The sequence below is a fragment of the Lingula anatina genome, chromosome 5 (genome assembly GCF_051362555.1).
Source record: "Lingula anatina isolate TDL-2025a chromosome 5, LinAna3.0, whole genome shotgun sequence".
NCBI classification, from domain to species: domain Eukaryota; kingdom Metazoa; phylum Brachiopoda; class Lingulata; order Lingulida; family Lingulidae; genus Lingula; species Lingula anatina.
This window is the reverse complement of record NC_141771.1, coordinates 10,654,888-10,670,962: the sequence shown is the minus strand read 5'-3', so window position 1 is coordinate 10,670,962 and position 16,075 is coordinate 10,654,888. Positions and strand designations below refer to the sequence as shown.

The 16,075-nt window shown below is 37.7% G+C and overlaps 3 protein-coding genes across 3 annotated transcripts in view; all 3 read right to left on the bottom strand.

Annotated features, from left to right (window-relative positions):
- Positions 1–8,312, bottom strand: part of LOC147761627 (uncharacterized) — a 28,148-nt gene extending 19,836 nt beyond the window's left edge. Inside the window, exon 1 of the mRNA XM_087013303.1 lies at positions 8,161–8,312. Within this exon, the coding sequence (XP_086869429.1) occupies positions 8,161–8,234 (74 nt within the window). The 5' untranslated portion in view covers positions 8,235–8,312. The remainder of the gene's footprint in view (positions 1–8,160) is intronic.
- On the bottom strand, positions 2,287–5,022 carry LOC147761628 (uncharacterized). The gene is made up of 4 exons (XM_087014283.1): positions 4,913–5,022; positions 3,640–3,806; positions 2,936–3,127; positions 2,287–2,402 (listed from the first exon to the last, which is right to left on the bottom strand). The coding sequence occupies exons 1-3, from the start codon at positions 4,996–4,998 to the stop codon at positions 2,958–2,960; spliced, it is 423 nt and encodes a 140-aa protein (XP_086870409.1). The 5' UTR covers positions 4,999–5,022; the 3' UTR covers positions 2,287–2,402; positions 2,936–2,957.
- On the bottom strand, positions 6,113–8,121 carry LOC106165219 (uncharacterized). Its single transcript, XM_087013110.1, has 4 exons — positions 8,111–8,121; positions 7,820–7,995; positions 6,612–6,796; positions 6,113–6,204 (listed from the first exon to the last, which is right to left on the bottom strand). The coding sequence occupies exons 1-3, from the start codon at positions 8,119–8,121 to the stop codon at positions 6,630–6,632; spliced, it is 354 nt and encodes a 117-aa protein (XP_086869236.1). The 3' UTR covers positions 6,113–6,204; positions 6,612–6,629.
- Positions 8,313–16,075: the final 7,763 nt, after the last annotated feature.

Genomic DNA, 16,075 nt, shown 5'->3' with positions numbered 1-16,075 from the left:
CTTTTTTCAAAAAAACTCCGATCTGATCTAAGATTTGTGAATGTATAAGTGTGCAGTCAGGTGTGTCACTACCAATTAACTGACTTTCATGCCTGATGCGCTGCTACATTATGTAATGTGCAGTGATTTAATTGGGTAGTGTTCCTTTGGGCTGATCAAAGCTTGGCTTAGGCAAAGCTTGGTTCTGTCAAAAAAGTATCCATATTTTGGCAACTACTGCATAGAAGAATTTGAAATTTTGCATGCAAGCGGTCAGTTTTGCAGTGCGTAAGATGAGTTAAGTAGTGCACTACAAATTTGTTAATCTAAGGCAGAATGGCGCGAGAAAGACAGACATAACCAGACAGATCATAGCGCCAAACGGAACAGTCCCCACAGTTTTATAGAGTAATGGCCAGAGTGATGTACCTACACAGAGGTCACCCCCAATGTATCACAATTTTACCTACAGGGTACAGGACCCACTGTCTTTCGGGGTACGCTGCTGCAGCTAAACAAAAAACACTTAGTCCGATCAGAACGAGGGGAAAATTGCCACTAAAATGCGTTTTTTAATGCCCTTAGCGAACACCAAACTGGTTTTAGCAGGTAAGAACACCAAATGACCTTCGAGGTACCCACTGTATACAGCAAAACATCGTCGTCTGTTTCTCTAATGAATTGGGGGCCATGAACGATTCTGGGTACAACAATGAAACTGCGTGGCTTTCTTTATTGAGGTCAGATTTCACCTGTACCGCCCAATTAGTCAAAACAGAGTTTACAGATATCCAGAAGAGGCCTACGACGAAGCATATGCCGGGTCTAAAGTGACAAGGGTGATTGGCAGCGTCAGTATTTGGAGTAGATTCCACATTGGTGCCAAAACACCAATGGTAGTCATCGACGAAAACCTGAACCAGATCAAATAAAGGAATAATCTCGGAACCACTTGTCTATCATTTGATAGGGGGCACCTTAGGAACAATTCTTGGTTGCACGATGAGGTTGCAGGTTCTCACAGAGCACTTTTAATAGCAGATAACTTACAGAACCAAGGGAATGAGCAGCTACCCTGGTCATCAAAATCGCCACATTTGAACCACATAGACAATGTTTCGGTAGACCATTACTCACCAATCAACTGCCTACATGTCCTACAACAAAACTGGACCAGATTGGACAATTTTAGACCGTTGCCTGGAATGCTATTTCAGATTGAACTCTAAAAACTTACCCTCAAGAAATGCCTTGCCGCTTGAGAGCGCTGGCAACAGCCACGAAGAGGCCAGGCGTTACAACGACCATTACTGTGACTAGCAACTGACATGAGGGTCTTTTGTGGAGCGTATTACCCTTTTACAGATGATAATTTGTAAAATATGGACATCCAAAATATCTCTTTTAATGGTTGTAGTATGACATAGAGTAGGCAATGTGTTTTTGTTTGCTTCTCTGGCGAATTCCATTAATGAACTGATGTCACAATGACATCAAAGAGATAATTTAAAGTTATTAAAACACGATTTTAATCCTTATTTTCATTTATCAGTGAGCAAAATAAGAAAAAACTGATAAAAAATTATTTCGAAGAAAATATTCCATATTAAATGTCAAGTCTGTAGTTCAGGGCAGTCAGCACGATTTTCTGTAGGCCTATTTTACAAAATATTGTCCATTCTGATAATATTTTTGCTTTATTTCATTGGTACTACACGTTATTTGTTCAGAACTGTATCAATATGGACAACATTAATAGAGTAGGCAAAATTATCATCACATTTATGTAGTTTGGAATAAGACAGGTGATACATGTATTGATATAGTCGTCATCCTTTAGATCGTTATTTATGCACGTGTGCAAAATTATTCTAAAAGTTTGCTATATTTTAGACAATCCTGTTTATCCTGGCTGCCATAGTATCAAAATAAGTGTTTCTTTTCATTTTTCGGTTTCACCATAGCGTACGTACTATAGAATTGTGTACTGTAGCATAGCGTATTATAATATAGCGTGCATAAACAATAAAGGTTAAACTTTTATGCCAGACTGTGCTTTTATTGTTTCGGCTTAACGGCAGTAATAGTTTTGGCTAAGATTCTATAGCGTAATAATTCTTTCAATCGAGCGGCATAATTTTCGAGCTTATTTCCTTGCTTTTCATCATTTCTCAACATTAAAGGAAAAAGGGCGGTTTTTGTTAGCTCCCACGATAAAGTAAATTTAATAATTGATCAACTACACATAACTAGATATATTTCAACAACATTGATAGTACAAGATATCACGCACAGACACGCATGAGCAAAAATTTCAAACACTTTATTCTCTTTATGCCGAATTTGCCAATAAAGCATGATATAGAAAACGGACAATTCTATCAATTGCAATATACCCTGTAGTTCGGAGGCGAAAGTCTGCTCTGAAAAAGAAGAAATGGTATATATTAGCCTGATACATGTGTTGTGTAGATCGTGAGACAAAATGCGACTGAGAAGAATAAGAAACAAAAGGGACTGAGCTCCTCTTCTACTTACCCTAAGTCCGTCATTGACATATAACTAACTGTACACTTACCAAATATACATAGGCGACCAACGCAATACTTTTAAACGCAATAATTTTAAAAAATCAGAATTAGCAGTTATACAACTTTCGCTTTAAATATATATTAAATCATGCAAAGCGAATTTTGTTGTTTAATCATGTGCTGCAGATTACTGTCCGTACTGTCCGTAGCCTATAAAGTGTTATATACATAATTTACATCGGGTGTTGATATTTTTGCTCAGTGATCTATATTATGTATTTTATGTCTTTATTTGCTACAAGTACTTTGAATAACCCTTAAAATACGTGTATCTGTTCTGTGCTAAGTATACTAAGTATGCTACTGTGGGAACATGTCTCTTTTATGAGGATCTTACTTTTTACCTGAATGTTTTGCGCACTTACCTTTCGCGGAAGGCTTCTGGATCTAACCAAGAAGATTCACATTGCAAACGGCGTTCCAGCTGTAAAAGCTTCCCTTCTTCAAGCCGCTGATTGCCGATCCTGGAGCACATTTCTGGGTCAAAGCGCGGCCGTTGGTGCAGAAGACGAGGGTGTTAGATGATGCAGCGTAAACGCCGTCTGGACCACAGGCACCTACATGTAGAAATATTAGGATTTAGAAGTGAAGCGTGGCGTTCTTGCAAAATGAAGCAACGCAATGCATGATATACCTTGGTTAATTCTTGTGGGCATGATACTTTTGTGATCTAAATATGCTATTTGTCGAAGTTTGCTCAAAAAGTTGCAGCCAGCTGTAAAATTTATGTTTACCTTATATATAGTTTTTATCATAGGTAAATGCAATGTTAATTAGCATAATACAAAGCGTTTGAGGCATTTGGGGACATCTTGCGAAATTCGAAAGTGAATTAGCGGTGACAGGCAAAGAAATTGGATACTCTATGAGTTGAAATGCCTAAACATATCAGATCGTTGGATCGCTACGTTTGTGAATTCCTGCATTCAATCTAAGCCTATTAGTGTGAAGGCGTATAACAAGAAAACGTATGCCAAATGCTGAAAATAACTTAAAGCAATAGTAACTCTTCCTTTGAGAAGAAATGTTTGTAGTATTATGTTCTGAACGCAAATATGGTGTTGTTTACCTTTATAAGCTCCATAGTAACGGTAACGATATCCATAACGACCATAGTATGGAAAACGGCGGTACCCATATCTGTAACCATAGCGATAGTAGCCTGGGTAGTAACCTTTGCGGTAGTAACCTGGGTAGTAGCCTTTGCGGTAGTAACCTCTTCCGCGGAGGATGTCACTATAAAGAAATATAAGTTGCAACCAGAATTTAAAGGCAAACGGGATCGAGCTGGGTGTAGAGAAACAGATGAAAAATGATAAGCCTCCCAAAAAAGACAAAATAATGTTTGCCGTTGCCGCGCGTGTTACTTGACATCTTGAGCTCCATTCCTTTTTTTTTGGGGGGGGGGGGGGGTTGGGGTGGGGGTTGGAGGGAGGGGCAAGGTGGTGTCAGAACCAGCAGTACAGCCTTAACAGTCGAAGACCGGCAAAGGCCTGCATGACGGACAGATATTTATTTTAAGAATTTCATCATGACCTCTGGGCCCTTGACGACGAACTACTCCCGGTCCTGAACTAAAAGTATTTTTTGTCCAAGGCATGTACCTGTCAAATTGTCGGACGCCAGCTGGCTATATGACTTTAGTAAAACATCTACGGTCTTCATCAATTTAAATTTGTCGTGTTACAGTGGATGCACTTGTTTGAAGCACGCAACAGGCACAGCGGTTGCTTTTAATAGCTTTAACAGCCCCCTTGCTGGCTTAGTTTAAACAAGACCCAATCCACCTTGAGCAGATTTTTTTCTCTATGAACAGCTGGCAAAAGGTGGGGAAAAAACGGTGCTGTCGGAAATTAAAAAAAAAAGTTGAAGTCGCAGGCACTCAAAGTTGAAATCAAAGGTAGTAAGTGCCTCCTACGTGCATTTCATTTTGGAATTCATCTTCAATTTCATTTTTTAAAATTTAATCTCGAATCCATTTGCTTTTATACAAGGTAAAAGTATGGTATTGTACATAATCAAGAGAAGATTTGCAGCAGTTACAAAAATTGGACACACTGGCGTTAACGTTCCAACGCATCCTGATTGGAGGCTGGAAATGAGGCAACTAACTGCAACGGAAATATTGTGCAGCAGACAATAATTTGAAATAAACTAACAAAAAGTGTTTTACGTGCTACCAAAAGAGATTAAGAAGTGAAAATGATAGTACTTCAAATAATACTGACTTAGGTAAAAAAACACATTAAACAATCACATTTTACAATGTGTAAATTAATGCAAATTCTAACATTTTAATTTTCATTTTTAAATATATTTAATTATTTAATTATCAAACATACCGTACGTATTCCCTTCGGTCAGAGTAAACCGCGCTAACGTAAGCGACAGCCACGAGGGCAACCAGCAGAAACAAGGCAAACTTCATAGTCCAGGTTTAGATGGACAGGATCAGATGAATAAACTACTGATAACCGTTCATGTCAGTGGGTGGCCTTTTTATAGTGTCCGAGGCAAGCCCTTTTTTATTGTAAAAAAACCATCGTTCATTTAAATGTTGTTGCACAGATCGCGTGTTTGTTCGATTTGCTCTGTTTAATAAGGAATCCTGGCACAGATATGGTTTGCGATATGCAGGGCAACAAATGCAGTACAGCAGTATTGCTGTCGGTGAAAATAAACAAAATCGCTGAATAAGAGCATTGAGCTAGCGATAAATTTATCAACCTTGGTCAGCTGTAATAAATAATTTTCAAGGTTGAAGTTTTGTTTTATTTACGGTTTATTTCACGGTCATCTTATCGCATTAAAATATTAATATCCCATAACCTTTGACCATATAAACGGAGATTTCATCCTTTTTTGTTTTGTAATTTCACTTAATGGTTTCTTTTCACCCATTTGTCTCTTTCCACTTATATGTTTCTTAGAGATCTATAATAGCAACTGGCACCATAGAGATGAGATGAGTTATATACGTGCACCAATGACCATGACGTTTAAGACCAATCTGACAATTACCTCTTTGTTGTTCAATGTACAGTGACACGCAAATACACAGTTTTTGATGATTGAGCAGAAAATATATTGTAATTACATAACTTAACTGGTGTTTTTACCCGGTCGGATGTTATTGTAACATCAAACGTGCATTGTAGAATGAAGTACTGAATATAGTGGAGGGGGAGGTGGTCATCTGTGCACTGTGTTTTTCCTTTACATGCTTCTGTTCGTTGACGTGTAACACGAGTTAAAGAGATTCTGAAATAATTCTGTGTGTGTTTAGATTTAGTTATCGTCTGTACCGATTTTGCTAGGAAAGTGAGCCTTCGCGCGCACGCAAATGCTTGTGTAAACGCATGTGTGTCTACGTGTGTGTGTGTCTTTTCACTCTGTGTGTGTGTGTGTGTGTGTGTGTGTGTGTGAGAGAGAGAGAGAGAGAGAGAGAGAGAGAAAGAGAGAGAGAGAAATTATTTGTTTCAACAAATCTCCACTTATCTTTTGGAAAACATTCATAAGTTCCACTTATAAAGCAAGACTCATTTTAAACAAATCTTTTATTTTGAACGTGACCATAAGGCGTTAAATTTGCAAATTCCATGAAAACCGCTTTTCTGGCCGGGAAGGATTTCATCTGAAAAATATAAAGAAACATTCAGCGTTTTTCATTTATATATCATAATTATTTTATACTGATTATATTTATGGTGCACTTCTTGAACAGAGAGCGAAGAGATGAAGGTTATCTGAATATTGTATTATATTATAAATTAACCCGAATTTCTCCGACTGTTTTAAAGCTGGTATTTCCGCGGACAGTATCTTACAATGTCTTAAATAACCCAACATCTTATTGTCATTTTTTCCATTTACGCCCAAGCAGGCACTGAGCCTTTTTTCCAACAAATAAACTTTGGAATTAATGCCCAGCCATAAATATCCGTATATTAATCCAAAAGATCCCTGACTTGTGACTGCCAATTGAGACGCTATAAGCAATAAAATAATAATAAAAAAATACAACAAACAAAATTGACTTACCCAGCTGTGAGATTAGTTTCAACCAACAAGGTTAACGTCACAGACGGCCATGGAGTAGTACTTTCCTAGCTGCATCTTGCTGATGGCAGATCCTGGAGCGCAGTTCTGAACCAGAGCACGGCCGTTGGAACAGAAGACCAGAGAGCTGGCAGATCTGGCGTACACACCGTCAGGTCCGCAGTGACCTAAATTCAAAGAGCACGTGGCACTAATTCAAATAGCAAGTGGCAGTACGTGTATCAGCATAAGGTTTTTATAAAAACTCAATTTACAATGTGCGGTTCTACACATACACACACACACACACACACACACTCTCTATTCTCGTGCTATTTAGTTGTTTTAATTGGGAGACCTCAGTATTCGAGGGAGTTTTTTTAAAAGTAAGCTATTTTTTAAAGTCAGACCTGAATTTGGGGCTGGTACGACTAGCATTTTGCAAACGAGTAATTCTTTTGCACAATTCAAATGTTAACCTTGCGTTAAGCAGCTCGTCTCTATCATTTTTTCGCTTTGATAAACTCCTCCAGAAAATAAATATCAATTTTTTTGTGTGAGTGAATGAAATTAAATACAGCGGATAGAGATATCTGAAAAGTAAAGAAACAATGATCACACGATGGAGGGTAAACAAACCTCTTGGTTTCTGGTAAGAAAAAAAATATAAAATACAGCCCAGCAAACACAAAAACGTTGCGGTATGGTTTAAGAAGAAAAAAACGTTATGCTGTGTCCTGGGAATTGTAGAAGGATTTGCAAAGCCACAAACATTTGGATAAGATTCATTGAAATAGTAATACTTTTAAGAAAATATGCATAAGCCGACCGATGAAGAGATAAATTTAATTCGAGGCAATTTTGAAAGGCCAATGCAGGTGTAACTTAATAGAAAACTACTGTTTGAAAATTGAAGAGTTGAGTCTGGAAATAAAAAAAAACATAGTTAATGCAAAAGGGGATGCTGATACATGTAATATGCTAGAAGGATTATTCGTAATACAAACGCATAGGCCTCGAATAACATTTTCACCTGACTCCATTACAGACAAACGAACACAAGGTTCCAACCTAATGAACTGCTTATATGCAAAAGGTCATAAGAAGAAGAAGGTAAAGAAAGGGTTATAGAAATTATAATAACAACGTATATACGTACAAACTTGCTTGACTGCGCCGCAGGTACGTGACTAACACTTTGTATTACTTACCAGGATATTTGCCATGGTAACGGTAACGGTAGGCGCCATATGGGCGGCCGTAGCCATAGTAACCATATCTATGTCTGTAGCCGTAGCCAGGTCCATAGCCGTATGGTCGTCCATATCCGTATCCACGTCTATATCCGTATCCATCTCTATATCCGTATCCACGGCGGTAGTAATTACTACAAAGACATTAAACAAGAACATGATATAAAAGTAACTGAAAAAATTATATTTTGTTAGAATAATTCTGTGATTAAACGGATAACAGCCGTTCGTGAGATATCAATATTTCACAATAAATACATAGTAAATTACTTATAGAAATGCAATAAATTCTATTTTACCCCGAATAATCCGGTCTGGCGCTGACAAAAGCGACAGCCACAAGGGCAACCAGCAAGAACAAGGCAAACTTCATGATCGAAGAATTCTCGGCTAAGGAGCGCTAAAGATCCAACAGATAGTTCCTACTTAGGGATTGAGGTCTTTTATAGTCCCCTACCCCCCACAACTAGGGTCACGACGTAACCCTTCGTAAGATAATCGCCATTTGTCTGCCTGTCAAATTGACAGTGCTTTATTGTTCTTCTGAAAATTTGCTTTATCAAGAAAAAAATCCTTTCATTGATCTTGCGTACATCAGAATCAATTTGCAAGGAAACTACTAATGTGTCTCCCTCAGAATTTTGTTTCGTTTTTTTTGTTTTGAAAATATATGTACAAAATAAAGTGAAAAGGTTATTTGAACTCTTTACTTTTTACGCCTAATCATACACAGTCCCTGCAGAAACCTGTGTTGCATGAGCATACGTATAACACGACAGTGCTGTAATTGTGAACACGACTATCAATCGTGAAGAATCGTGCCGCGTTAACGTTATATCCGCGATCACATCAAGACCTGCATTTGAAAAGGAAAATTACAACAAAACAAGTTTTATCCAAAGTAATTTGGGTGGGAAAAAGAGCAAATTAAAATGATTTTTTTTCATATATATTATGATGGAAGCTAAGCTGCGTAGTATTGTCGATCATGTTGAGGCAATTTGAAACTTTTCACTTCCTACGCAAACTTTTGGAAAGAGTACCTGTGAAAGCTTTTACCCTGACACTAAAGGATTTATTCAATGTGACTGATGTCTGAAAGTTAAAGGTTTAAAATTGTCTCAATATTATTTTCGGCAAATGTTGTTTAAAGCCTTACTTCCCTAAATACTAAATACCACATGTAACTTCTCATATCACTTTTAATCCTTTCCAAGCCACGGCTAAAGAATAGCAACTTCCTGTAATAGAGATATTTCACACCCGCTTGTTTATCGATATTGATAACCTTTTGTTATATAGGTTAATTAACTGGCCCCTCTAGTACAAAGTACTTCTGCGTCTGTATAATCATGTATCCAGTTGAAATTGTGTTTAATCAGACATTTTGAAACTGCTTGGGTAAAACTGACGGAAATCATCAACTAAAATTTAGCAAATTAGGGAATTTCCTGTCTAAACTCTTTGATGTGTAACTTTTTTCGCGTTATTCTCATAAACAATTATAAACAAGCAAAACTGTCAACAGTGATCCAAAATTAGGAATAAAATCTAGTGTAAGATGCCAAATGTTGAAAAATCACATATAAAAGAAAGTCTGGCGCGCCACTGACAGCCATAGCACAGGCATATGCGTACCAATCTCTTCATGTGTATTCGAATAACAGTTTTGTAGTGGGATGGCCGGTTAGCATGCAGGAGTCATTTAGGAAAGATTGAAAAAATGAACAATGATATTTTGTAAAAAAAAAAAAAAAAAAAGAAAAGAGACTAAGCCAGAGACTACGACGTCAATTGGTAATTGGACACTCAGACAATGCTACTTTTATTTTAAACAGTTTCTATTCGAATCACAACAGCTATGCAAATTAGGGACGGTTATGAAAAAAACTGACAAGTCATCGTTTGTAAAATCTAACGATAGGCAAAAGAGCGTGTGTGTAAGTTAATGTTTGGCATAAAATTAAGTGACCCCATTATCTCCGAACAGTTCAAGGACAACACGGCATAATGGCCAACGTCATGATGTAAACAACTGGAAAAGTAAACCGTAAAATATCGACAGATGGGTATCTCGTTATTAAACTATAATTCAATTGTAATAAAAGCTTTCTAAAATCAGGCCATTACTGACTTAGCCATAAAGACGGTTAGATACTAGATTCTCAGCGATAATATATGAGGGAAATTGTTCAGTTTGAAAATTTCTTGTATAACAGTGAAAACACCCATGGCGTGCAAAAGAATAATGAAGGATTACCTCGGGTTAGAGGGGCTTAGCATAGTAAAACAAATCGTGCATTTATGATCATTTGAAATACCGTATGTCACTTATTAAATTTAAGTTATTGACTCACGTCATGGCAGTTTTATTAAAATGTTATCATAAGTATACACACGGGGATATATATATATATATATATATATATATATATATATATATATATATATATATATATATATATATATATATATATATATATGTAAATAGGGAGGAAACATTGGAAGTGCTATGTACAATTCAATACGCTATCATACAGCGCTATCTTTCCTAAAAACTGTGTGCGTGTGTGTGTGTGTGAGAGAGAGAGAGAGAGAGAGAGAGAGAGAGAGAGAGAGAGAGAGAAGTAGAGAGAGAGTTTGTGTGAGCAAATTTATATCTAAGACATACGTACCTCACAACATTATAGATTAGATTAATGGTGGTGATTTATAATAATGTTCAGCACAGCCTTGACATGGGAATGAAACAGGTTGACAAACAGGTGTTTATGACATTTATGATGCATTGGGCGCAGGCTACATTGGTCATGCGACGGCGGTGCCGTTTGTACCAGTATATTGGGGTAGGGGCTAGCAGTGCATTATTTGCCAAACACGCAGAGGGAAATCGTAAATGTTTCCCCACCAAAATCCCTGATTTAGAATAAAATGCCCAAAGGTGTGTACATGTATTGCCTGCATATCCCCTCTCGTGCGGCATCCGTGCGGAGGCAAGCGTTTGCCCCCCCCCTCCCCGAATCGTACAAATCTTATAGATTCATGGCCTCCGTATCCTCTACGACATTGTCAAAATAGATCTTTTGACAAATTTTAAAAAAACCGAAAACCCGGCGACCGTTACAATATCATAAATGGTGTTACATATAGTTCCCGTATGGGCATTAATACGCTTTGTCCTTCTAACATGAAGACAAATCTGGTTACCTCAAATAACCAAGTAGTATTTACTGTAGCAACAATCTATTTTTCCTAGAGTAAAAACTTAGAAGATATCAAACTGATCTTCTCCGTTGCACACAGTGAGGCAGATAGAGGGATTTTGATGACGTAGAGTCAGAAGTGAACCCTGATTTTTATAACCGGTAAGGAGTTATTTCAGAAAAAAAAATTGTTGGTTTCTTTGAGGAAGTGATGCAATTAAAATTCTGTGAGCGGCATTTAAGGCAGCAAGTTAATCTCAGTTATTGGTTTCTAAAGAATGAACAATTTGTTATCACGTAATCACTTCATTTTAATTTAAATTTCAATTTGTACCTGTAATGCCTGACAGAAGAGCCTCACTGTTATTGACTTTCAATACAGTGTACCTTGTACTTAACGTGTCTTGATTAAATTGAGACATCTTTCAATATTTGTATTTAAAATTGAAATATCACAATTATGGCAAATGTGACAGTCTGAGAGGTCATTGACACATATTTTGTATAATATTAAATACATTACTATCCTACTGTTACTATCTTTATATAATCATAACATTATTTTACCTGTATATCACTTAATTGCTGTTGATTTCTTTACACATTTGGGGTTGGCAAAGCACTGTATAAAACAGCTCATTTATTGAGATAAGTCAGCGCTGTCACACACACTGTGTGTTTCATTGACGTGTATCAGAGCGTCAGTTTTTTTTTTTTTTTTTGCGAAAAGACCTGCAACAGCAACAAAACATCTAGTAAGGTATTACTCTACCAATATCGACATCTTTGTACCTTTAGGAGTGAGTCAGAGCAATTCATGACAAAAAGGTTTTATCAAAAGTTGAAGAGGTGTACTTTTAACCAGGGAATATACTTCCTTACGAAGCGCCATGGCGTGATGACGTTCGATTAAGAGGTCTTCACTTATGACTTAAAGCGTAACTGTGGGGAGTTGACTCACGTGAAGGCATAAGACGCGGAGTCATAAGTCATCGGGGAACAGCTGGGGGGAGGATAGCTAGATTCACAATTTAGATAGCAAATATAAAGGTAAACTGTTTAGAGTGCAGTTCAGGTAAAATATGTGAGGTCGGTATTACGTGCCTCACCGTTAGATTGATATGTTTTTCTTACTTTACAGGTATCTTTTCGTGTATTTGATGAGTATGCTTTGAGGAACCCGTTACTCTCTCTCTCTCTCTCTCTCTCTCTCTCTCTCTCTCTCTCAGACACACACACATGCACGAACACAAACACACACACACACACATACAAACACACATGTCCACGCGCGCATGCATACATACACACACACACACACACACACACACACACACACAGACTTTTTCTCACTCGATCCGCAGATTTTCTTTCTAATTGCACAATGCATTGTGAGGCTTTTCTGGTACTGGGTAATACATCTTGTCCTTTGAATCGTTCCACGAGGAAGCAAAAAGCACCTGTTGTGTGACACTGACGGATAAATACCCACAGCTGGACACATATTGTGTATCTTCATTATGATCATATCGCTATCGATAAACGAACGAAAAAAAACATCTGAAGTGAACAGCGAACTTTCAGATGTTTGTAAGTTGTATTTTTGTCAAATACTTCATAATTTTTCAATTTTTCAACGAACTTCTTACACAGCAAATTAATCACAAATAGCTTGGGCCGGCGAGGCAGGAATGGCAGTTCTCTAGAAACCGTAGCCCATTCCCCATTACTTTGTTCAGGTGTCATGCGCCCCATATACTAACCCCAATACTCCGACTTACCCTAACCTATACTTATCATATAGGGCCCTGGACTTCCACTCCTAGGACTACCATTTCTGTCATTCTTTTTTTCTCGATACGGAGGTGTACGAATGAAAAGCAACTACACTAACATTACGGGGTAACAACTTTATCTGAGACAATTATGGTAAATGAGATGTTTATCCATATAAATTTGTTTGCACATGCATATAGAGATATACAAACTGTGTCGCCATCCTTGTTATGTAAAAACAATAAAAGGTTATGGTTAAGAGTACGGACAACAAATAATGATCACGTTGGGATGAAACGTGTATTCCACGTAAAAAACGGTTTCAAATTTACGTGGAATCCACGTTCAAGGTAACGTTGCTGCCACGTTATATGTAAGTGGGGGTGAAACGTGTATTCCACGTAAAAACGGTTACACATTTTCGTGGAATCCACGTTCAAAGTAACGTTGCTGCCACGTAATATGTAACGTTGGGGTGAAACGTGTATTCCACGTAAAAAACGGTTACAATTTACGTGTAATCCACGTTCAGAGTAACGTTGTTGCGACGTTAAAGGTAACGTGGGGGTGCAACGTGGATTCCACGTTCAAACCTCTTACAAGTTTAAGTGAAATCCACGTTCAAAGTAACGTTGCTGCCACGTAATATGTAACGTTGGGGTGAAACGTGTATTCCACGTAAAAAACGGTTACAATTTACGTGTAATCCACGTTCAGAGTAACGTTGTTGCCACGTTAAAGGTAACGTGGGGTAGCAACGTGGATTACACGTTCAAACCTCTTACAAGTTTAAGTGAAATCCACGTTCAAAGTAACGTTGCTGCCACGTTATAGGTAACGTTGAGCTGCAACGTGTATCCCACGTGTATTCCACGGTCTAACAAGTCAAAACCGATATTGGTAAGATTATTCTGGCCAATTAATCCATTATTTCCATGGAGTTTTCATACATATCAAAGACGTAAAATTTCAGATGTCTGTTAATACTGTCTTTTTGCACTGCTAGCTAAACAACTAATATTATTTTTTTCGTAGAATAATCAAATATATGAATAAAAGTGTATGTGATTTATTGTGCTATGAAATTATTAAAGATGATAAAGTTCGGAATATATGCACAGATACTACTAAGTACATCTATACCTTCATTTACAATGGTAAAGTAAGAAACTGACGGTTTTAATTAACTGTTTGTCAATCGTTGATGTTGATAAACAATGTTCCGTTGACACAAATCAGTTAAGAGAACATTTGATGCATGATGAAGTTGAACAGTTTCCTTAGCTTTGTGTTTTCAATAAACAGAAACATTTCATTTAAAATTTCCTGAAGTGCACATTCTTGATGAAGTCTGACTGTCAATAGACGAAATATTTGCCGGCAAATTTCAGTAAATTTTTCCATACCTATTTTAATAATTAAAATTGGCAAATGAACCTTAATTTGTTTAAGAATGATGGATTATGAATGTTATTCACACGTTAAGATGGCAAAACATCTTGCTTTTACAGACAGTAAGACCCCTGGGTTATGCATTGTTTTCAGCACGCGACACACGTGAAATGAATGAACAACGTGCTTGAATAATAGCATACCAAACTTTAAACGCCGTCCAACTTTTTAGAAGTGTTTTTTTTGTTTCTGTTTCTTTGTTATTCATTTCTAACATGCCAAAGAGCAATCATCATAAATAATCATAGACGATGCGAGGAAAAAAATTAGATGCGTAGTTAGTGTAAGTGACTTGTTTTGACTCGTAAATTCAAATATAGAAAAGTTACGATGCACATGTATATTTTGAACATCCAAAAAATGAAGAAAATGGTCTTATTTAAATTTTGGATGGAAAAGATTATCAAAAATGCTTTAAATTCACCTTTTTAATCGGCACGATACCCGGCATTACAGTGCAGTAAACAAACATACTGTAAACCCAGTGTCAGTGAAGGGAAACTTAGAGTTATACAGTTTTAGTGGGACGACGGATATGGATTAAAAACCCTAAAGGGGCCCGCACACGGTGAGCATTTGGCGCGCGCCACTTGCGCTGCGCCGTTTTCTCATCGTGTGCGGGGGTATTTTGGTGAGATTTTTGCCTCTCGCGCGGCTGAGCAAAATTTCTCACGTGTTTGATTTTTTTGGTCTCTTGAGGCAAATGTCTCAGCGTGTGCGGGATGCAAGCGCCGATTGCTCACGCCATGCCAACAATGCGCATGTGCTGGTAGCCGGAAACAAAGAAAAATGGCAGCCCCCAGTTAAGTAAACAAAAATGTACACAGTTATAGTTAGTCTGATTGATTAACGTGGTCACCATTGTCCATTACTATCAGAAAAAACAACAATATGTAATGTTTCATTAAACACATAATCCAACAGTTCACAGTGCGTCCGCTAGGGGCAGGCCGGGAGGCACCTATGCTGAGCAAAGAGCGCAGCGTTTGCGGGGAGCTGAGGAGCGCGAGCGTCTGGCTCAGCGCAAGTGGCGCGCGCCATATGCTCACTGTGTGCATGCCCCTTAACCTTGCGTAATATACGTAAAACATAATTAAAGGGTAAACTCTATAGGACACAATGCTAAGCGTAAAACAGTTTGGGTAAGTGAAGTAAGTTAAGTTGGCCTTGTTTGTAGTGATGAGTGACAGCCTTAAATGCCACCTTTTTCTATCCTGAAGCCGCTGAACGACAGCGTTCATTGTCATCATTTCCCAAGCCGCTTGTCTAATCATCTGCGCGACTACACACAACCATCGTTCGTCTATGTAAATAAAATAAATTGTGGTTAGTATCATATTTTTCTTTGAGCTGCATCATTGTTTAAAAAATCAGCTAGCAACGTGAAACAGCGGACCACATTAATGAGCTAATTACACATATCTGCACAGGTCATCGACGGGCTATAAGAGTTCATGTCCATGTTAAAATAGCCCAATGCTTAGGATCCGTGATCTTATAGTGCCCTACCTCTCTTCAAATGGCATGATCGCGGACTTTCCTCTGCATAATAATAATAATAATAATAATAATAATCTGGACACACATGCTATTCTTGAACTGAATCAAAATGCATTGGCAGGTTCCAATGCACTCAAGATCTCTTGAGGTTGTGCTATGTGTGGAAATTTGTTGCATTTGTGAACAAAAAAGTTTTTTTTCTTTATGGGTCAAAAGAAAAGGGTTTATAGTGACATTTTTTACCTGCGATCTTATACAGCTTGAGTCTTGGCTAGGGAATTGT